The sequence below is a fragment of the Maylandia zebra genome, linkage group LG14 (assembly GCF_041146795.1).
Source record: "Maylandia zebra isolate NMK-2024a linkage group LG14, Mzebra_GT3a, whole genome shotgun sequence".
Classification (NCBI taxonomy): domain Eukaryota; kingdom Metazoa; phylum Chordata; class Actinopteri; order Cichliformes; family Cichlidae; genus Maylandia; species Maylandia zebra.
This window is the reverse complement of record NC_135180.1, coordinates 32,248,412-32,275,943: the sequence shown is the minus strand read 5'-3', so window position 1 is coordinate 32,275,943 and position 27,532 is coordinate 32,248,412. Positions and strand designations below refer to the sequence as shown.

General features: G+C 40.1%; 1 protein-coding gene across 5 annotated transcripts; it reads right to left on the bottom strand.

Moving 5' to 3' along the window:
• Window positions 1–10: 10 nt before the first annotated feature.
• mtus2b (microtubule associated tumor suppressor candidate 2b) lies at window positions 11–27,403 on the bottom strand. Of its 5 annotated transcripts, none has more exons than XM_023153601.2 (15): window positions 27,263–27,403; window positions 19,987–21,989; window positions 19,435–19,618; window positions 18,582–18,788; window positions 14,463–14,609; window positions 13,181–13,279; window positions 12,428–12,624; window positions 6,865–6,931; window positions 6,193–6,407; window positions 5,800–5,905; window positions 5,640–5,713; window positions 5,459–5,557; window positions 5,225–5,344; window positions 4,838–4,938; window positions 11–3,555 (listed from the first exon to the last, which is right to left on the bottom strand). In XM_023153601.2, the coding sequence occupies exons 2-15, from the start codon at window positions 21,784–21,786 to the stop codon at window positions 3,348–3,350; spliced, it is 3,624 nt and encodes a 1,207-aa protein (XP_023009369.2). In that variant the 5' UTR covers window positions 21,787–21,989; window positions 27,263–27,403; the 3' UTR covers window positions 11–3,347. The 5 variants fall into 5 exon arrangements, with proteins under 5 accessions (XP_023009369.2, XP_023009368.2, XP_004560607.2 ...); XM_023153600.2 differs by having other exon boundaries at window positions 12–3,555; window positions 19,435–19,621; XM_004560550.2 differs by having other exon boundaries at window positions 13–3,555; window positions 4,838–4,935; window positions 19,435–19,621.
• Between the last annotated feature and the right edge of the window lie 129 nt (window positions 27,404–27,532).

Genomic DNA, 27,532 nt, shown 5'->3' with positions numbered 1-27,532 from the left:
CATGTCAACCAAGTTGCATATAATTCAAATCAAGTCAGATTGTCGCAGATTTGTTTTGTTTTTTTGCAATATTACCATGTTTACATTTAGAAAGCTCCAGTGAGAGCTTTTTTTAAATGCAGGCCTAATGTGGTTATTGCTGCAATCTGCTCTGCATTATTACTTATTAACCTTAAAAAGAGGCTCTCCCTTCTTGTGTATACTTGCTGTGATTTAATACTTAAATACAAAGTGCAACATATACAGTATAGACAATACTTCTCATCATTCACCACAATATGTTAACCAGCTAAGCTACAGTTACAGTTTTGAGGGATGACAATAAATAAATGTGCAGGAAGTGTAAGGTCAAAACAATGCACGTAAACCTTATAAAAGGCATGCTTTCAGACAACCGTATCCAGCGCATGAGTTTCTGAAATACTGAATAGGAACAAAAATCATGTAAACAACAGAAGCAAGGCGATGCAGCAACCTTTTCTGACATTGGACATAAACTGTAAACAAAACCTCTTATTCTAGTGTCGGACAAACATTCGGTAAATGAGTACAAGGTCATGTCCACAGGACACAGGCATTCAGTGCAATCAGAGTACCTGATGGAGAGAGCCATCATTTCCACTTCCTTTCAAAACACCCACCAGCGATGAAGCTAAACATAATCAACTTGTATTAACAATAAATTTAACTCACCTAGAACCAAATCCCTATTTCAGCAGATTTCCATACTTTATGTCTGAGGGAATGGATAAAAGAAAGCCTGCTTTATTACAATGTATTAATGTCATAAAATCCCATTTCACTTAATTATTATGCGTTTCCTGACTGTGTTAGGCTCTTTAAAATAGTTTTTTACAGAACGCTTACATCCAAATAAAATTTCTAGAAATGTTATCTGGCAAAACAGACATTTGAGACAGGTGGTTATATGTAAACATGAAAAAAAATACAATACAAAAAAAGGCAGTTGCTTCCTTTTGATGACTCTTAATTCTCCTCAAGACCTGAGATTATTCTCTACAATGAGAAATGAGGTAACATTGCAATCAGACTCTCGTGCTTATTTTGATGGAAATGTAATCAGTTTGGGGTTTTTTGTCAATTGCGGTTCATTCTTTCTCTATAAAGATTTCTGTGGTGAAAACACACACAAACAATCAAAATAATAATAAACATCAACAGAGAAAACAGCAATAGTTTCAGCTAGCTGCCAGAGCCCTGACAGTATAATCTTAAAATGCAACAAAACAGATAAATGTTTTGCAACGTCTGCACCATTTATGGCTGATTCGGCAGCAATTAAGTCCAACCATATGACAGCTACAGTACTTAATGAACTGCTGTATTCAATGATTTCCTCTTTGGTGGTTTCTATGTAGTCTGCATGTTCACTTTGTAGGACATGTTTATAAACTGCTCAACAACAAAAAAAAGTGAACACTTGATCATCACAGCATAACACAAACTGAGCTAGACGTCAGGAATTAGACTGTCCAGTAAGGAAGCAAAACCAGCAGCACTGGAGAAGCATCAAGAAGATCCACCAAACACTGAATGATGCTGCATGTGGTGACCATACACTGCTGTCTTCTCTTATCCTTTCTTATTTTTCTGCAGTTTTGCTCTTTGCTTGTGTCACTGTCACTACTGGTAGCATGAGACTGTACCTGCACAAGTAGCCCAGCTCCTCCAGGATGGCACCAGAAGATGGGAAAAGAGGGGTCATATTAAGAGAGAACAGGGGCTAAAGCACGGGCATCAACCTAGCTGCAAAACCAGTATCTGCTCCTCAGTGCAAGGAAGAACAGGTGGAGCCAGAACCCCTCAAAATGACCTCCGGCAGTTTACTCATGTACATGTTTTTGAACATACTGTCACAAGACAGTCTCGATATGTCTTTTTGCAGGACCTGTGCAATTCTGCCTCCCCAGACCATCACTGACCTACTGTCAACCCAGTCATGCTGGATGATGTTACAGGCAGCAACGTTACCAATGGCATACTGGAGGTCATTTTCTAGGGCTTTGCTAGTAATCTGCACAAAGGCACAAAGGAGCAGATCTACGGCCTGTCCAGGTCTGCTCATACAACAGCCCATCACCCCTGGGGTCTTCTCCACACTCTTGGAGTAAAAAAATCATTCTGAAAGGATCAGGAATAAGCAAAGATGTATGTGAACACGTGTTAAACCTTTACCTTCTTGGAGATTTTCTTGTTGTTTCATTTGCACAAAGGCAGATTAAATTGATTAGTAATAATTTTTTTGCTTCCTAACCGGACAGACTACTATTCCTGAAGTTTAACTGACTTTGCTTCATACTGCGATGATCAAGTGTTAACCTTTTGAGCAGTCAATTATATTAATTCATCTGAAGGGTGTGAAGGGCATCAACTCACCTAGTGTGAAATGTATAACGCAATGTTTTACCTTTAATGAATCCTGTTCAAGTTAATAAGAAATTCCTTTTAAATCGCGATGCTCCACTGCCCTTCCGTGCCACTTCATCACACTGTAGGCAATCCTACAATATAGTTAATTATACCTGGAAGACAGATCATGCTTTAAAGAGAGCAATACATGTACAGATTTTACAAAGTATGGTCAGGAAAACTGTTGACTGTGTTGGCAGTTCAGAAGATACAAGTTGGGTTGTTGTTGTAGCCACACATTTCAGGTCAATGCTAATATGCAAGTTAAAGTAGCATGGATGATTGAGGTTAAACGGCTTGATATTCACTCATAAACTCCTACAATATTTCAGGATGAAAAGGATAATAAGCCCCAGAGAAGAATCTGAACATTGAGAGTAATACTGTTTTGTGATTTTACTCACAAAAAGAATTTTCCTTGTCCTGGTGGATGCTGCTGGTGGGAGAGAATGGATGGCAAAAGGCGCTTTTTGTGTTTGTTGTTGCACTTTTGATTATCATTATGTCTTGTACATCCATCATCCTGAGCGCTGGATGAGAAGATGGAGATGGCGAAAACATGGAAATGAGGCACCGTGATTTTCATTCTGCTCTCCAATCAATCTACAATCTGTGGGAGTTTTTCAGTGCATCTGCTGTGTGTTGCGTTCGTGTGGAGTAGGAAAATCTGAGGGCAGAGAATTCCTTCTTTTAGTAACAGGTGTGATTAACAGTACAATTGGTTAGGTCAGTGGGGTTCAAACTTTAAATCACATAGGCAAGTGGATTTTCCCAACAAACAGACCTATTTGTGTTTATATAGTGTAACATCCATCCCTCTTCTGATTGAGAGAAACATTCACCCAAGAGGTTTAAAACAAATGAGGCCTTCTGATTCCAGCTAAAAGCTTTTGGTGACGAGAACTTCCAGAAGAGCATCACTGGTGATACGAGTGTGGACGGGCAGGAGAGCCTGGTCCAGAGGGTGGCCGATGGATAGGGGAGGAGCTGGGGGACATGCGAGGACTCAGCTCTCCGGTCTGTAGGCGCCACAGCAGCTCCTCATTGGTGCGACTAAGGCGCTTCTTCTCATTGCTCTCCTTCTCCACGTTCACTTGCAGATTAGCATTCTCTTCAGAGAGTTGCCTAAAGTAACAAGGAAAAGGTCACGTTGTGTGGTCACTTTTTTTTTTCTTACTGATTTTTGCACGTTAACTGTTAAAGTTCATCACAACACAAGGAGAAAAAGACTGAACAAGTATGGCTTGTTTGGAACAACTGTCAGGAGAAAACCTTTTCTCTAAAAAAAATGTATGGCAGCACAGTTCAACTTTGCAAAAATCCATCTGAACAAACTTTTCAAAAGTACTTCTGGAACAATGTCCTCTGGTCATAATGCACAGCACCATGTTTGATGAAAACCAAACACAGGATAACAGCATAGCATCAATGCCTCCTATCAAGTGTCAAAGACGGTGGTGGAGCGACGATATCTGCTTATTTTTCTAACCACATGACCCAGGCACCTTGCTATCATTGAGTTGACCGTGAGCTCCTCTTATACCATCTGTCTGACAGCCAAACAAGCTTTATCAAAATTGAGTCAGGCAACAGGACAATGATCCCAAGCACAGCAGCAAATCTGCAACAGAATGGCTGAAAAAGAAAAGAGTCAAGGTGTTCCAGTGTTGGGCCACTGCTTGATTCAGTGTTAACACAGAATCCAGTCAAGGAATGGCCCATCTAAATCACATCATTTAGGTGAATTATCCCTTTTCTGTTGCATCAGTTTACTGAGCTTCACCAGCATTCGTTTATGCTCTCTTAAGATAGGATCACCCAGTGTTAACACTGTGTGCTGTGATTATCTAAATGATGCAAGAGACTGATAATATTATGCACAAAACAATTATTCCAAGTTACCAGTGGTGGTTCTATAAAGTATTGAATTTCTGCATTCAGAATTATGGGTTTCATTATTGTAAATGTTTCTAAACATTAATTATGTGTAGAGTTTGCATGTTTCCTCCGTGTTCGCGTGGGTTCTCTCTGGGTGCTTCCTCCTACAGTCAGAAGACATGCAGTTAGTGGGGATAGGTTAATTGGAAACTAAATTGCCCATAGGTGTGAATGCTTGTCTGTGTCTATGTGTTAGCCCTGCGACAGACTGACGACCTGTCCAAGGTGTACCCTGCCTCTCGCCCTAACACTGCTGGGATAGGCTACAGTCCCCCTGCGACCTTGAAAAGGATAAGCGGATGAGAATGGATGGATGGATGGATTAACTGACCTCTATAAACAAAAATATTCTGTATAACATAGATGACGTATCCAGAAAACTGCAACACTTCTAAGACAAGAAAGCACCAAGCACAGTTACATCTCGTGGTTGGAACTTTAATCAGCACATGTATGGATTTTCTCTGACCTGGACACAGCGAGATTCTTGTCTATTTGTTCCTTCAGGTCCTCATTCTGCTGTTGTAACACTTGTAGTTTCTCCTCCAGGAACACATTCTTTGCAGCCTGCTCAAAAAACACAGGTAACACAGTACACCACACTAAAATACTTGTGGAACGAGTGAAACAGTGGTGCAGGCTAAATGATTTGGGTTTACAAAGGAAACATTAGCGCTAATGAAAGTAGATGGGAGGTAAATGGGAAGGCTGCAGTAACGATACACTTGACAACTAATGAAATCATTCATAAATCTCAGCAAGCTGCCATGAATCATACCAACTTAAAATAAGTTTTAATGCACTGGATATTTTGCAACATACTCCAGATGTTCTCTGGTAAAAACTTGAAACCTACTATTTTCTCCAGTTCTGAAATCTTCAGCTCCTGCTGATGGATTTGTTGATTTTTCATCTCCAGAACTTCTTTGAGGCTCTTCAGGTCCTCCTCAATGTGTTTATAGGGAGCCAAAGCATCCTTTTAAAAAGCATTAAAAAACACCACTAAGCTGTAAAACCAATCAACAAGTTTTATGCTGTTAATGTTGCTACTGTCACATCAGCAGTAAGCAGTGTATCGTGAAGCTCTTACCACGATCTGCTCATCTGTGCTTTTGCGGAGAGCTTCTTCAAATCGTTTTGCTCGATCTCTGAGACTACGGTTCTGAAATGTCAGTGTGTCCACCTGATCCTGATGACCATGGATATTAAACTGTTAGTGACTTAAACTATTAACTAGGTCATATTATGAATTTTTAAGGAGAACTGTTAACCTGCAGTGACAGTCTGATCTTTTCAAACTCTTCTTCCAAAGACTTCCTCTGTTGTTCATGGGCCATCTTCAAATCTGACACGAGAAACACACACCGTCATGTTTCTTGACCTGCAGTGATTCAGCGCAGGGTGGCAACAGGTTTTAAATGGGGTGCTTACTCTTCACAGTCCTGGCATGCTCCTCTTGCAGAGTGGCCAGTGTATCATTGTGAGCCGTCTCCATCTCCATCAAGGACGCCTCATGGTTCTGACTCATCTCCTCAAGCTGCAGGCAACAATTACAAAAATAACTCATCAGTGCTACCCGCTGTTCACATACATGCGTATATATGAACACCATGCAACACACTATTTTCTCCCATTTTTGTTTCTCTTTAATAAATGTTTCTGTTAATATTTTATAAATTTTAAAAAATTCATAGATAAAAATAACCGCTGCGATTTACTTTTGTCTTTTAGATAAACTCGTGTTTTTAGTTAAATTGCACTCTCACTTCTCATATGAGATTTAGATAAACATGGCAGTTCATATCCAGGCTGCCTAGCACAGACCTGCTCCTGCTGTTTGAAGTGTAGCTCTTCCAGCTCAGCTCGCTGCAGCGCCTGCAGACTATTCGTCTCATCCACGTGCTGTGCTTTCAGCCGCTCCTCCAGCGCTCCCAGCTCCTTCTGCTGTTGAGCCCGCAATCCCTGCAGCTCAGACTCAAAACGACGCTCCAGTTCCTCCTTCTCCTGCTGCAACTGCTCCCAGTGTGCAACACTGACAGCTGGAATAGAGACAGAATAGAAGAGACACAGACAAAAGAAAAAAACATCCTAAAAAGACAGGCAAGTCATTTCGACTCCACACAGTCTTGGTTTTTCTTTATTTTTTTCACTCTTCTGGTGTTATATGTAACAAGGGTAGTTTTAAAAGTAAGAAGGGTAAATCTATAAAATTCTTAATATATTTTTAATTGTATTACAAGTCTGTTCTAAAGTGTGACTTGAACTGTGTCAACATAGGAGTTTTTTTGTTGTTGTTGTTGTTTTTTTACTTTATTGACCAGACACACACCTTAACGTTCAGTCTAAGACTAAATCTAGACTGCTGTCTGCAAAGTGAATTCCCATGGGCCATGTGGTCAAACACTCGGTAATACATCATGGGTTGCAAGCGATGAGTGACTCACTGCCTTCTCTCCTCCCTGTGGTGCCATAACTGTAACGCCGTATTCCACTTACCCACTTCATCACGGATTCTGGCAAGCTCCAGGGACAGTTCCCTCTCCTTCACAATGGCACTCTCACTCTGAAAAGACACACAGCGACATACATCTCTAGACAGTGCAAATGGATTTAGGTGTTTCTTGTCAGTGCAGCAGCAAAAATCAAGCATGTAATTCTAATAATGCAAGATCTTTGTCATAGATGCTAATGGTGGCTGTAAGAGAGCATGACAAACAATGCTAACAGGTCGGGTTTTTAAACCGGCTCCCACCAATTTCACTACAGTTTGTTATGCTGTGAAGCTCGGGTGAATCAAATGTGGATGTGTTAAAAATTTGCCCTTTTGGAAGATTTGTTTTTCTTTCAGCAAATGATGCAAGATAATTTACTCAACCGTTTCATGTAGATATTGCACTCAAGAACACAGAGTAACAGGACGCGTCAGTGCAGTGCTACTGGATATTAGGACTTCACCGATGTGATGTGTCGTGTGGAAAACAGCATTTAGGGATCTTAGATAATGACGTGCATATTTTTGCTACGTCTCAGAGTTGTAAAATAAATAAATAAATACAAATAAATAAAAAACAGTATGCATTTTACATTGTAACAAATCCATAACCAACTACTTCTATTTACTATCATTGGCTTAAAATATGCCACGACACATCAGACTAAAGACGAGAAATTTCACTGTCTAAAGTGGGGTGTCTGTTGCTCATACGTGGGTAGAGCAAAGACATAAGGAACTGTGATAACATTTTCTAAAATATATCTTCAATCATAAAAAAAAATATGGTTATTATTTTCTATATACATAGAACCAGAATGTCAGTATATTACATATTGAAAACAGTTCTCCTGAAACTAGCTTCTTTTATCAGGAAGGAGAAACTTCAGCCAGTGACAGGAGACTTTAGAACCTTATACTTTGTTTTGCTCAACAGCGTTTTGTACTTTGTTAAGCACAGTTTCTTGTATAGTGTTATGGTTTAAAATAAACACATTTCGTTATATAAAGATATACTTTTGTTGTTGTTTTTTTCAGAAATAAAATCAGAAAGTAATAACTATGTAACAAAGTAACAACTTTCCGTTTAAAGAAGAGTCTTAGTTTATATCAGGTCCCACTGAAGACAAAGTTAGAGAAGTAAGGCTGAGATGCTTTGGACATGTGCAGAAGAGGTGGCTATACTGGACAAAAGATGTTGACAATGGAGCTGCCAGGTAGCAGGAAAAGAGAAAGACCACAGAGAAGATTCATGGATGTAGTCAAGGAGGACACACAGAGGGTTGGTGTGACTGAAGACGATGCTAGGGATAGGATTAGAGGCAGATGATCCCTTAAAGGGAGCAGCCAAAAAAGAAAAAGAAAAATCTTATACTGTTCACCAATAGCTTGGAGAAATTAAAAATGCATCCCAAAAAAGAGCTTTGGTCTTAGGGGGATAAAGAACAAAAAAATGAAGTTAATGTATGAATTGATATGCAATGGTACAACAGCTCGTATGAAGGAAAAGTTAACATTAGGCTGATTTATTTATTTATTTTTACCAGGCCTTTCTTTCTCACATTTCTGCTTCTAATTAAGCTTTAACCTCCTAGGACCTGGCGTCCACATATGTGGACATCACATTTTGGGTTATTTAGACCAAAATACTCAATTTTGCTCTACAAGGGCCTAAAATCCACTTACGAGGACATTATACAGCTACTATTCTATAAAAAATTTAAAAGAATATCCTCATTTGTGGCTCTCATTTTTCTTACAAACAAAAATCAGGTAAAAATAAATAAATCTGGTAATTCTTTGTTTTTACATTCATCGGGCCCCAATATGCCCAAATATCAAAGAGAAATTAAAAACGCATGCTGTGGAAGAGTTCGGGTCTTAGGAGGTTAACGCTAAATAATTAAGCAAGTTATACCATACAGCACTTGCACAGGCTATGTGTGATACATGTGTTTTCTCTCCAGAATGTGAAATGACTGCAGAAGACTTTAAAAAAGGAGATACAACGAAAAGGAGAGAGGCAGGTGAAAAATGTATGAAACAGTAAACAGTATGCCACAGCAGTCATGATGTCACCCTCTAAGAGGTTTTACTGGGAACATGAAGTCATCAAGAAGTCTCTGCAGTGACCTCAGGAGGGTCAGCAGCTTTTTCATTTCATACGCTTTAGCTCCACCTCTGCTCCTACCCATCGATCCACGGTCCTGCCCACAAGACATCCAATTCAAATCTCTGGGGAGTTATGTGACATGCATTCTAATTTCCCCATATGATCTTCATATAATCCATCTTTAGGATGCCCATCACGATGGTTTTCTTTATCAGTTACACTGTTTTGCTATTTTTACAAACTCCTTTATTAATCATCAAATATAGAAAGTGACCATCATAATGAATCAAAACCCCTCAAAAAGTTCAGATATGAACAATATCCTGTTTCCACTCATATAGAAGAGGAAAAAAAGAACCAAGTTCTCAAATTAGAGAAGCCTAAACAAATTGTCTATAGTTTTGTTTATTATTAATGTCTGTATTAATTAATTTTTTCAGTCTGTATTACTTTAATCTAATAAATCAACTTATTATTACAATAATTTCACTAGAGTACAAAATATTACTAAGTTAGTTGATCTAATTAGTGGTACCACAAACAGCTTTCAGTGTGCAGCTGTTTTTTTATTTAGACTTTGTCCCAAGCAGAAGAGTGCATAGTTAACACACAGGAAACTATAATATATATGTATGTATATATAATATATAATAACATATAATAAACCCAGTTAACCAGTAGGGATATAAAAAGGATGCAATGAAAACACCAAAAAAAGAAAAATCAGCATACAGCACAGTAGCAATGGCATTTTATATTGTATGTCCCTGCAAACTGTTATAAAATGAAAGAAGCATGCTCAGTGTGAAAGACAAGCCTGCTTTGACTCAGCATAATCATACACAGCTTTACATTGTCTATCAGGCTCTGTCTCTAGCAAACAAGTGAACATAATCATCATATAAATAGACCCCCCCAAACACTAAACACTTGCGAACAGCCACATATACATAGAGGAATCCTCGGTGCTCAAACAAGCTCGCTGCCTGCAGAAGACTGACTGACTTTACCGTTTGGTCGAGACAGAACAGACGGAAGAAATGGAGCCTACAGCAGCAGTGGCCCATACTAGGCTAGCAGATAGCAGCAGCATCCCTTAGCCGGCTCGGGAGGCAGCAGTGACAGATGCGAGTTCCAGAAAGAAACAGTAAGGGAGACAGAGGGGGAGGGAAAGAGAGGGGAGGAGAGATGGAAAGACCAAAGCCTCACCTCGTTTCCTGGTACGTGACCATCATTTATCCCTGCTGGAACAAAGACTGCCGGCCCCAGCCCAGCTCTGCCTGCCTTCCTCTTAAACCCCCACCAACACGCCCCGTATCACATTCACACGGATGGAAGGGAACAACACACACACACACACACACACACAGTCTTTTGCATGTATGAGAAAAAAATTTAGCAAAAGAAGATGGGGAGGGAGATGATCAGTGAGTAGAGAATGATAAGCTCTGATGCTCAGCTGGAAGATCATATCTACAGACACTGATGTGCATAACAGAACAAACACACTTCATTAGAAACCAAAACACTGCTTTGAATAAAAACTGTCCTGCAAAAATATCTATATGAACAAATACCTCATTAAAACAAAAACACTTCAAATCAGCTAGCTTAACCCAATATTAACCATCTAGTGACCTCTTCAATGCACTCATTACAACATAATTAAACCACATCAGCACATGTTGTCACGCATCCTAAAACAGAGTATGCACCCATGTGTGTAGATAGCTTGGAAATGCTTGGAAAGATCCACTGTTAAAATTTAGAGGGGATTCTGTCTTGCAATCAGTCTGACCAAAAGCAGAGGCAGGCCATACAGGCAGCTCTAATCTCATTAATCTTTGGTTGTAGAGCACCACCAGCGGGTGGGGCTGACAAATATATTAAATGCAAACAGAAGACTAGGAAAGGTTAAACCAAGTGCTGAATAGAGACTGAAAGAACAGAAAACACTCTGTCAGTCTCATCTGAGCAGCATACAGGAAAAGCAAGAGTGATTAAAAAGAATATTAAATATCAAATGTGTTTCGATTCCACCGAGTCACCCATCCAGCAGCAGCACCAGAAGAACAGACACAACAAGATACACCACACCCCCCTATCAAATGCATGTCAATATACTTGCATGTATACAAACTCACAACACATCCCAAAAGCATTCTCTTTCTTTATACTAGAAAAAAGCACCTTTGGAAATCCTCAGCATTTCACTACCAACTATCAAAAGAGGCTGCCTTTAGAGTCATTCAAAAGATGTCACAAGAGGGTTAAAGCAAGCGGCTCCCTTTGTGAACAAAGCAATCCTGACAACAAAAGACAGAAGCTACAGGTTTGTGCAAATGACTCCAACACAGTGTGTAATCGCATTCTGGAGCTCACTGCAACATTTGCATTGCAGTTTTTGACTGTAACCCTACAAAACACTGCCATTCAGTAACACAATGAATCTACAAACATATTGCAAAGGATGCAACTTTAATGAGGAACTTGTTCTGTGTCGCATTAAAGCAAACTTGCAGGGTGATTTTAAAAGAATAGTTTGAATGCTGCTACATATCAAGATATGTTACCGTTACAGACTCATGCAGCAACAAGCAAGCTCTCTTTTCATAACTCTCAACTAAAACTCCAACATTTTTATGCAAGAAAACATCAAATCCCTCAAATACATCAAATACTGGTTTAGCTTCAATTATTAATGCAGTAATTTTAATTTGCAAAGACAAAAAATATCTGCCTGTGTATTTTAGGTTGAGACCAAATGTTATTAGGATGGCGTAATATTTAATATTAAGGATATTGTTATACAGTGTAAAACTGCTAAATTTTATACAGACATTTGGACACATGTAGTTGGACATGGGTGATTTGTTGACAAATATTTTTATTTATGCTGCCTTTTGATAATGATGACGTTGTATATTTTCTCTTTTACCCCAGGAGGAGGTTTAACGAGAATGAAATAAAGTCACAGCATTACAATGGTAAATGGTAATGGTAAATGGCCTGTATTTATATAGCGCTTTACTAGTCCCTAAGGACCCCAAAGCGCTTTACATATCCAGTCATCCACCCATCCACACACACATTCACACACTGGTGATGGCAGCTACATTGTAGCCACAGCCACCCTGGGGCGCACTGACAGAGGCGAGGCTGCCGGACACTGGCGCCACCGGGCCCTCTGACCACCACCAGTAGGCAACGGGTGAAGTGTCTTGCCCAAGGACACAACGACCGAGACTGTCCAAGCCGGGGCTCGAACCGGCAACCTTCCGATTACAAGGCGAACTCCCAACTCTTGAACCACTATCGCCCACAATCACATGTGTCATACACACGTAGTCCTATTTTAGGATTAAGAGTGAAAGAATTGGAACACTGCACTCTTACTCGGCTTTCAAAGTCTGCGGTCGACCTTGCCGGGATTGCAGAACTCTGCTAAATCTTACCTTGTGACAGAAGTGCTGGGTAGTGATGCTGAAAACATCCAGGCACAGCGAGGCTTTCTTTAACTCAGCCTGCAGAGTCTGTAGCTGCAGGGCCTGCCGCTCACATCGCTCCCGCAGCTGCTGGATCTGAGCGCGATCCACCTCCTGTGCCTTTTCGGTCTGAATGGCTCCATGAACTGCTGTTGTCCGACCACGAACTGCAGATACGCAAAACAGGCAGAAGAATATAGTATGTTGATGTACTTTTCCTCAGACTTATTATAGAAATAGAAATATATAGACAAACAAAACAAACAAGTCAATTTATGTGGATGCTGCTGATGTAAAAGTGGATTATATGTGCAGTATGAAAACCCTTATCACCTGCACTGTTTGGCCTGTTTGGTCTCTGAGAAAAGCAGAAGTTGCTGATTTGTGCTGCTGTAATCTGAGCCAGCAGTACTGCTCCTGAAGGAGCCATCCTAGCATTAGAGCTACCGTGCTTTGTTGCTATGGCAACATCATGGTGCTATGGGTAAAGTCTGGGATGAAGTGCGGCGAGAGAGCAAGAGCGACACGGAATGAAAAAGTCACTGCAAATTTTAAAGATACAGTAGCAGCTGATGGTCCTGAACAAAAACCCCTTCTTTTTACCAGTTAGGAAAAAAACCAAAGAGACATCATGGTATGTTAAGCACATCATGGTACGTTAAGCACACCTTATGTGCCTATAGTTTGTGTTTAAATGTATGCGGTGTGACAGGGCTGACTCACCAGGGGATTGTGGCTTGGGAGAAACCACTGCAAGTCTTTTAGGGGAGGACTTTGGTGACAGCTCAGCCTCTGCATCCTTCTGTAAATCTCTCCTAGTCACTGTGTAACAAAAAAGGTGTTATTTTCTTTGTAATACACAGAATTAAAACATAAGACAGACATTTTTGTTGTTTGTTTTATCTCATAGGAAGTATTTGCCTAAATATTGGTTAACCTGTACTTCTGCTACACTACTTCTGTTTTTTACTACAGACAAAACTTTGGCACAAAACAATAACATTATAAAATAACACCACTTTTTTATATTGAATAAAATATGATACACATGCGCAGACTGATCAAATGAAACCCTCAATATAAAGGGATTTTTTTTTGTAGAATATTGTTCATCCCTCCAACAGAGTTCCTGGGAAAAACAGATTTAATGCCTAGGCATGGAAACTGGTAGTAAAAACAAACAACAACTTTGTTCTGTTTTTTCCTTATAATTAATCAAATCAGTGAATAACTGAAAGCATAAAAAATGGCTGGAATAAAGACTCAGCGATCACTGTAGGACAGTGACCACTAGCTGGAGTTACTGCTTCACTTGTTGACACAGTTTCTGTTGTGGAAAGATGGGGCGACTGGTGGTTCACCCAGAAATACAAACTGTCGCCACAGGATGGCGCTGATGCTCCACATTCACTGCAAAGACGCCAACATGAGCACCACTGTGCATTAGCTAACAATAAAGACGCCCACAAGAGCAGAGGGGGAGTATAGGCTACTGTATGATACTGTATCCCTGCTGTGATGCAATGCTAGGCAACAGTTTGGAAACACAGCACATGAATAAGTAGTCCTAAATACTATTTATCATTTTCTACTCATTTTAGTCCTAAATCAGAAGCTTGATAAGCAAACTGAGCTGAACAATGGACAATAAAAGCAAATGAATGAGTAAACACTCAATCGTAGTCATTATGCTCTCAACTACAATCATAATTAGCAACATTGCAAAAGAAAAATCATTGCTTGAGTACAAAAAGCACAGCTGTGTTTATTGTTTCTAACTCAACTTCTTGCCCATGTACAGGACTGTAGCTCAAATCGTCACATACAAACTGTTCTGTCTTCCTGCTTTTACTTAAAACTCCACAATAACTTTTAAAACTCAGACATTTCTCTAAGCAGCTGTGTGGGAATAGGTGGGGCTTATACTGAGGAATGAAATCAAACACACATACACAAATTGAGCACAATCGTTTGGTTCCTCTGGCTTTGTGCAAGAGTGCTGTACCTAGTGGGGAGCAGTGCCGTGGTGGCAGATTGCGCCGCTGGAGGCTGGGGGCATTAGGAGGGTGAGGGCAGCTCTGAGCAGGGGAGGCTTCTCTGGTTGGTGCTGTGGCTTTATGTTGAGGTGTGTCATCGCTGCCACTGCTGGGATCTACATCAGAAAAGAAAAACATGCTCAGGGACTGTGGCAAAAATCACACAATGTTGCTATTTATATATGTACGAAATATGTTTTTATTTAAAAGCTGCAATTTTCTCACCTCCCGAATGTGATTAAGCCTATGTAAGGCAGTCAGTGTGCTCGCTCTAGCGCTGACTCTTAATATATGGGCCATTTCCTAAGAATATCAGTGAGTGAGTCTCACCTGACCGCCACAGGATTAGTGAATTTTATTTTGTAGATTTTGTAGACAATTTCCTCATATTTAAGTAATGCATGCAAAAATTTCCCTTCATTCTATGAAAATTTCAAGCTGTTTGAAATTTGGTGCTCTTCAGGTCGCCATATTTTTCCAGCATTTTCTGAACCCTCTTACTAAAATAAACTTTAAACACTGCTACCACACAAATTCTTTTCTACTTTTTTACCTATTTTTCTCCCTATAACTTTGAGCATTACTCAGTGGGTTATATCACAGTTTTAAAAAGAAAACTCAACCCAATATAATGTCTACTATATTGTAATAAAACCAAGCAAGTCAGCATGGACAAAACAAGTTATAGCATTTAAAAGGTTGTCTTTACCTGTATTTTAATAACTTCTAGTTGTGCTAAGAATTATGTTGCATATCTAATGACGAAAAAGAAAGAAAAACATTCGATTCTGAGGAAATGGCCAAGATAGCTATCAAATATTTCACCTTGGCCAACGTAGATATTTTGACGTTGACTACAAAAACTGAATTATTCATGTTTTGCAGGTATGACATATCTTTGTGGCTAATTTATGACTGCCAGCTTTTTGTTTCACTCCATGTCTCAGTGGATTACGGTACAGACACATGTACAATTTTGGGAAATACCTGACTATGCAAACTAATAGGCATAGAGCCAGCCATGGCCTATAGTAAACGATGTTCTTGTTTCTTAACACAAAAGATTTGATTTGGTTTAGTAATACTGAGGGAATTCTCAGCGCCATTTGAAAATGAAAAACTGTGGAATGATGGCATTAAAGCTTTTAACTGTCAATTTCATGCACGTTTCAGATCATTACACTCTTTCCTAATGGAGTTTTGGTTCTTTTTTGCTTTGCTTTGTTTTTTCTGGTAAATTGCACACTCTCATCAAGATTCGCAAAAAACAGGGTGCTGTAAACATAGTAATTATTCATAAGAGCTGCTGTTATGCCTCTAGCTTTTATAGAAATGAAAGGCTGAGGAACAGTGCAGCTGAAACATCCTCCAAATAATCACAATGAAATTATGATAGTTTTTACATATTTTTGCATGCTGTATACTGTATGCATTTCTCAGATATAAACCTTTAACTTTATAATAGTCAAAAAAATTCCATCAGTGCATAAATGATGGAATTTACTTCGTCGTTATAAGTGAAGAGTCAAACCAGAGAGCTCTAATTACTAATCATAAAATATTCAGCAGCTCAGTCAATGGTAGTGCTGACACAAACTCTAACTATTGGTAATATAACACTTTTGAAGAGGAAAGGATAGCGTTGTGCCCTTGAATTAAAATACCATCACTCTGATCTAATAATGTCAAATTGTGACCCAAGGAGGCTGCAGACATTCAAAAAACGTTAAGCTGTTGTGATACATACGTGTGTGTGTGTGTGTGTGTGTGTGTGTGTGTGTGTGTGTGTGTATATATATATATATATATATATATAAGCACATTTTATTGATACAAAGGACAGTATAGCATAAAAACAGATTAAAGGAGAACATTAAATCACTTTTGATGTAAAAATGCCAAGGCTCTGTGCAACACATCTAGTGATGCTTTCCAAAGCAGCAGCATGAATACACCAGGGAGAGTCAGCAGATTTTTTTCCTTTCTTTTTTTTTTTTCCTTTTCCCAAAGGTGACCTACTGAAATGGAGATGAAGCCAAGAAAGGGATTGGCTAAAGGAGACGGCCGAAGGCTGACTCACACTGCTAAATGCTTGTTTCTAGCGTGCATGTACAATACAAATCCACCCCCTGTAGTAAGAATCCTCTGATCAGCACCAATGAGGACTCTGCTTGTGACTAACTCGCAAGCAGCGAGAATAGACAAGCTAATAACATTCAGAACAAATGTGCCTCTGGGCCATGTGGCAGTGATGAAGAACTGGTGACAGAAAAATGAGAAGAAAGGACTGCGTTACTTTACAGTCAGCATACTGTGTAATACGTTCCTCCTGATTGAACTACACCAGTGAATTAATTATTTCACCAGACCTGAGCATCATGATGACAAGGAGCTGCTTGTTCCTGCTTGTAGCTGCATTTGGGGCTTATGGTTATAGCGTGGTGCAGTCTGAGCCAACAGCCTAAAGGGAAACACTGCGGTGCAAGCAGACAGTTGTGTATGCCATCTGAGCTGCTTCCAAGTATTTTACAATCTGGCAGATACTGAATTTGTTAAAATGTACACAAATCTGCTTCAGTTTACATATCTAAAAAGATTACAGAGCCACTGGCAGTCAAGTTGGGCATCCTCATATTAATGTTGAGTAGAACTGTTGTTGTTTTCTTGAGAATCAGTGGTACTGTATACACCAACTAATTAAGAGTACTATTGCTATTTCTAAGGACAGCCAGGATTCAGCTGTCAAAGACTGGAATAAATGTAGTGATGTTTAAGCAAAGGACAACATTAACCTGTAATTATGACAATGAGCATCATTGCATGATTAAACTCATACAATAGATAAAAATGAATAAAAATTAATGACCTTACCAGAGTGCGAAATCTTATGTCTATCAGTTTAAATTAAATTTACCAGAGAAGTTTGCAAGCTTGTCTTAAAGAGCCACTTTCTCTGATATTCTTTATATTTTCTGTTACTGTTACTATTATTTTTACCATGACTGGTCTGTAGCTGTTGCTTTGTTTATGTGTTTCTTTTCAGTGTTTCAGGTTTCTGGGGTAGCCTTTATGAAACTGGGTGCTATTGGTTCCAGCTTCTCCAGAGGCGGTTTATATTGTAAGGTAAAGACCCTACATCAGGGGTGCCCAACTTCAGGCTTCAAGGGCCGGTGTACTGCATGCTTTAGATCTCACCCTGGGTCAGCACACCTGAATCAAATGATTAGTTCATTACTAGGCCTCTGGAGAACTTCAAGACACGTTGAGGAGGCAATTTAACAATTTAAATCAGCTGTGTTGGATTGAGGACACATCTAAAACCTGCAGGACACCGGCCCTTGAGGCCTGGAGTTGGACACCCCTGCCCTACATTATTACAAAGAAAATAAAATCATTGTATTTAAAATATAAGAATCATTACTTATCACTACTTTTAGTGAATCACTTTCAGTGGCTGCTATTGCATTATTTGCTTTGGTTTTACACCCAGACCATAACCATATATCTAAACATTTTCCAAACAATGGTCAGTTTGTGTCACGTCTCTGAATCAGCAGACAACACACATGGCCTGCTCATATTTAGCAAAACCGTTTTTGGTAATAAAACAATGTCTTGTTAACCGACACTTTCTTTCCTGACACTTTGCTGACATCTCGTTCACACACAGAGATAATTGCATTGCCAGGTGAATTTTGCTGTCATTCCTTTATGCAGATGAAGACTGGGGAATATTTCAGTGATGGTACTGAAATATGCATTGGGAATTCTGCAGTATGCAGGCTGAGCACAGGCAGCAGAGGGAGAGAGAGTAACTTTCTTCCTAAAGAAATCCTTTCTTCTCTGAGGCTCTGTGCTGCAGCGGCTTAGAAATGCAGAATTCTGACAAATGATTGAAAATGAAACAAAATGAGCAGCTGTTACTATAGTAACTGAGGATAGACCAGCCACACCTGCTGGTGAACTAATAAGGAGATGCAGATGTAGTAAAACATTGGTGTGGGGTAACCTTTTATTTAGGCAGAGTAGCAGTAAAAACAGTATTAGTCTAATTCATAAAAAAAATGAGTTGAGTGGACATAACTCACACTGAGAACCTCGGCCTGGGTCACTGTGGGTGCTTTCATTAGACTGGTTGCTGGATACAGATGAGACACTGGAGCTCCGGACAAATCCTAGAGAAGCCAGACGGGCAGCTGGAAGGGCAGAGAAGCCTGGAGGACGAAGGCCAGACTGGCCTGATTTGAGCAGGAGGCTTTTTGGGGTGGTTTCTGGACCTGCCCTCCTGGGCTCTCCTAAAGGTAGAAAAACAAGTAAAAAAACAAGAAAAAAAAACTTTAAAAACCTGATTTAGTTTATACTGAAATAAAATGAATAAATAAAAGAGGAAGATTACATATATATAGATATATAAACATTATTCAATGACTAAATTCCACATAAATAAGAAAGCAGCATATGTGCAACCAGCCAAGAGTATCATTTATAATGTAAGAAGGCAAAATTATGCAGTGCGAGCTGGTAGCATGTGCAAGTTACACTAACTTCAAATGCTTTGCACTTCAAAGAGTTGAGGTGCCAAAAGCCAAGGCTCATCCATAAGCATGACAGGAAAAAAATTAGGTGAATCATTCAGCAAGCCCAAGAAGCTTGTTGAATAAATAACTCTACAGCTCAACATCTACGGGATGGGAGAGTGTGGAGAATACTGAAGTAGGTAGAGAGAGATGAGAGAAATCTGTTGAAATGATTTCTCAAGATTTGACCTAATCATCTAACCACACAGGGTTTTTTAACGTAAGCATACACAAATACATCTTGTGTTAAACTTTTAAACATTCCCAAAACAACCTTTGAAAATGCAGCTGTCTCTGATACTAAAAATGCAACTAACATTTCAGTTCACTTTTGAGTCAATTTGCCAAAACGTTACAATCTCACCTGCCAGATCTTGTTGGCCTGGAGTGGACACTTTGGCAGCCAGATATTGTGAGGGACCTGACCTTTGACCTGCCTGCTGAACTCTTGGCTTGGCTGCGGGCTGCCTGGTGACTGCACCTAGCCCAAGCTGAGGCCTCAGGGTTCTTGGCGAGCGGTAGACACTACCTCCTTCAGGGGAAACATGCTGCTGAAGGACATCACCAACAAAACCAGTTACTATAACATCATTCACATTCTAGACTGATGGACAGCAAGGTATCATGTGATAGGTTTGATTCATGTATTATTAAGTTAGGCACTTTGGTTTTGTGTGATAATACATCTAATCTATTACCACTCTGTTACTGTTTGTGGTGCAATGTGAGCCAGTACGTGACCAAAATAATCTAAAACACAGCATGTGCAGTGCAGCTGAAACGGACCAATCTGCATGAACAATTAAAGGGTTAAAAATGCTTTCAGGTTGAGCCACCATCATGCTAAATTGGAATACTTGTACCACACCATAAGCTGAGTTGTGTGAACATATCAAAACAAAAGTCCGCTTCTCACCTCTTGAAGATATTTCTCTGATGCCTCCTGGAAGTTGTCTGACTTTCCACTCCTTTGAGGGATACTGCTGCTTGGAGGTTTTACTCCAGTCACAGCGACACCTGGAGGATAGTATGCTGTCTTCTGCATCTCCTGTCGATATTTGTCAAATAGCAGGTTTGAGGAACAGAGCACTGGTGTGGATTTAGTTTGAGAAGCAACCTTTGGATCTTTGAGAGCTGGTGGGTTGGAGTAAGAGGGTAATCTTGATGTGTGTGTGGAGGCTTCATTTAGTGCATCGGTGAGTGGTGGTTTTGCTTGAGTATTCTTTCGAACATACGTGATGATTTTTGGCCGCACGTTTTTGGGCTTCTGAGGGGGCGAAGATCTCCTGGGTTCGGACTCCTTCTGTTGAGGCATGATAGGTTTGGGGATTCCACTGCTCAAACTCGTCTTAGCATGTGGCTTGATAGTTTGACTTATTCCTCTTTGAGAGGAGTCACTGTGCTCCAGGCTCGGTGCCCTGATGCCCTGGACCTTAGCTGGAGAACCACTAGGTCGTCTCTTAGGTGACGAAGAGGAGGTGGTTTTAGGGGATGTAGGAGTTGCTGGTCGACTGGGGCTTCCCCATGGCTTCCTCCTTTCCAGACTTGAAGAGCTGGGAGTGGTGGTGTTCTCAAAGGAGCCCTGCTTTTTTAAGGTGTTATCAAAAGAGAGCTGCTTCTTTAAAGCATTCTCAAATGAAGGCTGCTTTTTCAGACTCTTATCAAAAGAGCTTTGTTTCTTCAGTGTGTTATCAAATGAGTCTTGTTTCTTTATGGCTTTAGGTTCAACACATGACTGAGTCCCCTTTGTACCTGTTCTGAGAGCCCTGTAGTTCACATCAGGGGTTTCATCCGCTTGTGTGCTTTTATCTATTTTAGCGTTGCTTTCTTTTTGACATTTTGTTGGAGAGGTTAAAGCCTTGTGCTCAGTACAATTTACCTCCAAAACACTACCCTTTGCTTTATTTCTATGGTTATTATTTGTCCCGGGTTTGCCACTGACATCATGTGCCTGTGATACAGCATCATCTGACTGAACTGCTGAATTCAAATTCATATCTACATCTTTCTGGGTTATTGTGCTTTTTCTAGCAAAAAGAGAAGAATCATCAACTATTTGAGAGGCCTTGCCTCTCTCAGAGATAGTGGTGCAAATCTGGGAAGTTAGGTCCTCTGAGATGGTTGAATGAGGACCAGAGGCAATATGCCAGGAGTCTGTCATCTGGTTCTTGCCAACAGTGTCCATGGCAGTGGCCATGCTTGAAATGGTGGACAGACAGGATACAAAGACATCAGTTTCAGAGCTTAAGTCAGTCTTGGAAGCTTCTCTGCTCTCAGAGACATTAGAGCCATTGGATTCTTGCTCACTGGCACCGTTCAGAATTGACTTCCTTTCTTCCCTGCCCTTATAATCTATCGCCTCTTCTGCTGTGGATTTTCTGCATGATGACGGCTGTTCTTGAAGCTCCTTCCGCTCTGCAAGCCCAACAAAGTCCTCTTCCTCCTCAACAAGATAAGCCTCCAACTCCTGACACTCTAACATCTCAAATTCAGCCAGCTCAGGGTCATCACACTGAGAGTCTGTGCCCCAGATGATGACTTTGTCTTGCTCTGCTGTTTCAGTTATCAATCCTGACAGACAGCCAGTATCCCCAGTTCTCCCACCATCTTCTGTCCGAATGTCATTGGCATTGGCGTCGCCATCAGCCAGCATGCCACCCTGCTGGTTGTTATTCCTTAACTCCCCCACACCAAAGGGCTCTTCTCGCTCACACATTATGAAATCAGCTCTGAGTTTGTGGCAGCCTCAAGAGCACTTAAAATAAATCATCATCATCGTCAAGCATCAAAAAGTCTGTCTGCCCATCAAGCTGTCCTACTGGCAGAGCAGGAGCCTATTTTCAGTATGTCAGAAATATGAATGTTGAATGTCATGTCTAATTTGGAGCATGGGTCTTCATAACATCTGAGGTCCTTATCCTGCATAAAAACAGCAGATCACAAGTAAAGAAAATATATTGAAGATGACTTAAAAACAATATTCAACAGGTATATTTAAAAAACTGTGCCATCTTATAATAATTTAAATCTTTCAGTCTGTTTCATCATAAAACCATGAAATAAAGTGAGTTTTTTTTGTGGGGGCAGTGAAAGATGTGTAGATGCGCCGAAGGCAATGTAGGCTAGACCAGCAGGAGAAATCACAGTTAACCTCTTACAAACACAGCAACGAGTGATTTAGCCAGCATAAACAATATTAATGTATAATTTTTTTCTGGCCTCTTTTTTCTTTTTTTACACTTCTTTGTAGCTCAAAAAACCTTAATGGGTGTTTCTGTATATGAAACAGCTGAGGTCATATGATAACTTATTGGTTACTGTAGCGGCGAATTTCTGTCCCAAGCTTCGAAAAAATAATTCTTCCACTTCTTAATGTGAGCTGTTCAGATTTATTTCTGACTCGTACATACAAATGTTTCTCTATAGATTGGCTCTAACAGTTACAGCTTTTGTAAGAAAATCCTCAGGCCCTGTGTGGGATAAACTCAGGCCTGTTGGGCTCCCAGGATTGCAAAAACCTACAGTGGTGAAAACCATGAATCTTTTCTGCATTTATTCCTAAATGTTAAACATGCCAAACATCTTGTTTATTTTGTTTCTGACTGAAATGTTGTCAAGGGCCCAGAATTTTTTGCAGCACTTCTGTGAAGAGCAGTATTCACAAATCTGACTCTTAAAAAAATGACATTAGTGAATTAGCTGGCAACCGGTCTCTCTCTAGCTTTAGGAATGTGAGTGAATTCAGCAGACAAGATATTATGCTGCTTGGAATATATGTTACAGGTGGGAACAACTTTGTGGTTAAACAAGATCTACAGAGAAGAAGGTACAAACAGAAAATATTAGCCTAAAAAAATTACTTGTATTGAATTATATAATTCCCTGATCTAACTAGAGACTGCTAAGTTTAAAATACAATTAGGGACAAGGGAAAAAAGGAATGACTATCTTCCAGCCACAGTGAACTATCCGGGGGGAAAAATAACAACCAGACAAGCTTAAGTACACTGACAAAAAAAGCTAATTCTGCCTTTGGAGGGAAAATACAATGACACTGTCTCTTGTTTATGGACACTATCATTATTGTTCTGTCTTTATGACAGTCAGATGCAAACCAGCATGACAGTGACGGTGTTACATTTGACCTTCATAATGGAATTGTTTTCTTATATTTTATATTTCTGATTATCCATGTGCCTTGAGTTACTGAGATTGTCTTTTGTGAATACTTTTGAGATACTTGCATTAAAAAATACACATTATTTCTGTTATCCCTTTTCTGCACCATCTATTGCTTGCAACAACAAAAAATCAAAAACAAAAAACATCCAAGAACCTCTTTTTTGTCCAATCAGCTGAGTGACTGTGGACTTTTAACCTCCACAACTTTTACAGTGTTTATGATGGGCCACCTCTAAACTGCCAAGTACTACTGAGGCTTTTACAAGTTCTCATGACCCAACTGTCTGCTTCTGCACTTCTAAAATCATTTAATAGGCTGCTTGATGTATGATTTTATTTAAGGCTGACAAAAATAGACAAATAAATAAATACAATATTTCAGCCTTCATGATATTTAACCCTTTCCTTCATTAAGGGAGATCTATATGTAAACTTTGTATTTCGAAGAGCTTTAAACTGTCAACATGAATTTTAAGTTTGTTGATATGTTACCAAAATCTGGAAGTTCTGCAAAATCTGCTTCCCTCATCTCCCATCATTCAGCTGGCTGCCCTGCCACCTGCATGCTCAGATTAAGAGCTATGCCACTTCCTTTAATTGCCCTGCAATTTTAGTCAGCCAGCAGGTACCATAATTGCTCAGAGAGTTTCTACTAATCCAATATGAGAAATGTGAATGAAATGTCCTGTGTGGACCCTTTGGAAAGGACAGAGAGCACTGACAGGCCCTTTGATCTTAAGCAGCAACTCTTTTTTTGCAGAGAAATTGCACATGCTGTTATCACCTCATCATGCCTTTCCCATTATCAAGTTGTGGTTGACAACTTCCTCTAGCACAAAAAATTAAATTCTAAGAAAATTTCCAATTAAACTAAAGAAAAAAAAAACCTACTAGGAAGAAAACTGACTGCCTGCTGCTCCATCTCAGGCATTTGCTCTGCATTTGTGTCCTAATAAATTCACTTACGCAGCAGGAAATAGCATGTCATTTCCCTTCTAAGAAAACAAAACTGTGCTGTTGCCTGTTATTAGAGTTTGATGTATGCTTAGAACAAGTCAACTTTTGTAAACTTGACAAGAAAAGCAGAGAGGGTCTACAGACAGAAGTGCCCGTTTGCAACATAAGCTAAAACATCGCACTAAATGATGCCTCTGCACAACAGAGACAGCACACCTGCATCTACTGCAGTGCTTACTGTTAAACCACACTGAGACACAAAATCTCTCAGTGCAGGCAGACAAAACACTGGTGCTACTAACAAATGTTTTTCCTTTTCGAATATTTCCAGACAAGTGCTATAAAATATTGTTTTTAAGAGAAAGGCTCAACCTGCTAACACAACTGTTTCTGCTGCAGCCATCATCCTTAAATTGATTTCCAGCTCTAAATCGGTTAAGTGCAGACCTCAGCATGGACACTATGGTACAGTTATCTCCACAGCAGTGACATGATGGATATGGTGCATTTGTTGAGTTTTATATAACTGCATTTGTTAATATTTGATCTAGAAAGTAGTGAAATATCATAGATCAAAGTTATGTTGGGAGTGATAACTTGTGTAAATGGAAATTTTAGGTGTAAAGAATCATAAATGGCATTTATAAAAAGAAGGGAGAAATGGGCCTTCATCCTCTAGCCAGACCTGGGAGTGGAGTTTAACAGCCCACAAAAAACACATTTAAGTGTTACCCAGTGGACCACTACCAGGTATGGGTTTGGGGTCAACTGCACATTACCTTTACCTGCTACCGAGCTTAGAGACCCGTTTCTGGATTCTGCTTGGGGAACAGAACAGTCACCTGGCTAGGGACATTAAATCTGGGTAGGCCGTGTTCAAGGCCTTGCAGTTAAAGGTTCAACAACCTAAGAACTTGCTGTTAAGATATAAGTACAAAAGGAGGGCATCATGTGGAAGAAGGAGGCCTTTCAGGATTACCTGATCCAGGGGTGCATTAAAAACAGACAGATATTGGGAGAGGAGACCGGCTGTTGCTTTGGCATTTGCTAAAGCAAAAAATTTAGGAGAAGTTCAGGAAGGCTACAGAGTTAGACTTTCAATTCTTCGTTTTACGTCAAGTTTACACATGTTTGTATAGAATTATAGAGTTAGAGAAGGTATTCAAATGTGTTTGGAGAACCCTGTTGTCTTTTGCAGCAGTGCAGACTATAAGGTTTGTATCTATGAGCCATCCAATTCTTTTATAAGTAAAGCAATAGCTGTGACTGTATTCAAAACACAAGGCCCAACATCGTTTTAGCAAGGGTTAGACGCTGTCAAGTTTGCTTCTTGTCTTCATTCCTGTTTTTGATATTTATGGACCAGCACTGAAAATGCAGCCAGTGTGAGGAGGGAGTTGGGAATGGGAACAACAGTAATGTGTCAGTAAGTATTTCAGGATGTTGTTAACAAGTGATGGCAAACTGGAGCTGGAAATGGACAAACTGATTGGTGAGGCTTATGCACGATCCCCCAGAAAGAAAAGGAAATGGAGAGACAAGTGTGTGCTGCAACTGTGACCTGACTTTGGTAAGTGAAAGTAAAAGGAATGGTTGGATTTACAAGAAACACCAGAATCCTTTAGAGCTCAAGTTTGCTTTGTTCAGGTCATTTGAAAATGATTAGATCCAGTTACAAGAGATGTACTGTAAAATCTTCTGATTTCATACATGAACTAACTTTCTTCTTTATGTCTCTCATTCAGCTTCATTCTATTCACAAGTTTTCTGGGTTTGAAGGACATTTGCCACTTCCTTCCTGTTCCGTTTCCTGGTATCACTTATAGTACTATTCAACACTCGGGCAGTCAGTCAGACATCATAACAGTACAAGAGAGAACAGGGAAATTTATAGTTGTAGCACTAAAATGCTTCCCCCATCTCCCATCATTCAGCTGGCTGCCCTGCCACCTGCCTGCTCATATTCAGGCAACACCTTTGCCAAGGCCACTGAGAAAATCTGTGCATCCAAGCCTCGCAGGAGTACTTATGTGAAGATGTGCCCGCACAGCTTGTTTTGCTCTGTGAAATAGAAGCTGTGTCAGCTTCTGTTTTGTGTCAGCTGTCTAATGCAGCTGCTTGCCGGTCCTCACAGATGTGGGCCTTCATTTGTTTACCAAGCCTCACTTGATGCTTAATCTAGATCCCTCATGAAAAATTGAAGATGAGTGAAAATGGAGGCAGCAGTCTCCCTCTCAATTTAATGCTTCAGTGCCCCTGACTTCTTTGTGCAACCACCTAAAGCTCACATAAGATTTGCTTTTTCACACACATGGCAAAGGTTTGCCTTGAAAAACTACAAATGAATGCTTCACAGGCAGCAAAAACCCACAAAATTCTATCATTTGGAAGCAAATTCAAATGCTTCTTACATAAATGAACAAATATGTAGTAACAGCACCTTTTGTGTTCAGTTTATAGAATCTCCAGGCTTCCGGTAAGACGATCGAGGCCTTACTGGCTGTGCATGCTGCCCACTGGCCCTCAGCATTTTATGGTCACATCTTACATAATCCAGTACAACTCAGGCCTTTTCAATAAATGTCACCACTCAAGCCACACCAACAGAAATCTGTCACTTCACTACTAATGCACATTCATGCTGCTCTGAGTACCTTGTTCCTCACACTAGGAAACTATTTTTGTTCAAAGGGAAAAATACAGAAAGAGGAAGGACCGGCTTTGCTGATTTTAGAAAAGACAAAAAACATAGGATGTGGTTGACACAATAAATAAAACATGGTGTGACTCCACATACACATTTTGAGGTGAGAGCAATTGTACTGAGGTTACCTTTTCAAAGCTTGGTATGCAAACGCTATATTAGAATCTGCACTCCTGGAAACGATTAGGAAATGACTTGAAAACAACCTTATTAGAAACACAACAGGATCATCCGCAGTCTCGAGTAGATGCAGCAGGGTCAATAAATGCAGTTATCACTGCCGCTGTTCGGAGATTGAGAGGGAGACAGCAAACGCCTTCTGTTCCCCTTGTGAAATGAAATTTCTTACCGGTTTAATTCAGGTGAATCTGGAGAAGAGCCCGTCAGCGAAGAGCTGATGAAGAATGATTGAGACATCCAGTTTAAGCCGAGATGAAGAGGGTACAGTCTGCATCATCGCTGGAAAACAGGGAGGAGAGGAGACGAGAGGAGATTGAACAAAATGGACTCGGGTCGCCCCCTGCAGGTGAAGACAGGACATTTCTTCCCCACTACAGAGCGACACGCAGTACATGCGTGAATGAGAGCGGGGCAGATGGGAAGGTGAAGATGTAAGGAG

Excerpts from the sequence above, each read along its gene's own strand:
- mtus2b (XM_023153600.2), bottom strand. The coding sequence starts at position 21,786 with ATGTGTGAGCGAGAAGAGCCCTTTGGTGTGGGGGAGTTAAGGAATAAC. Across the intron at positions 19,622-19,986 it reads CAGAGAAATATCTTCAAGAG|CAGCATGTTTCCCCTGAAGG; the intron begins GTGAGAAGCGGA and ends GATGTCCTTCAG. Across the intron at positions 5,906-6,192 it reads ACTTCAAACAGCAGGAGCAG|CTTGAGGAGATGAGTCAGAA; the intron begins GTCTGTGCTAGG and ends TGTTGCCTGCAG.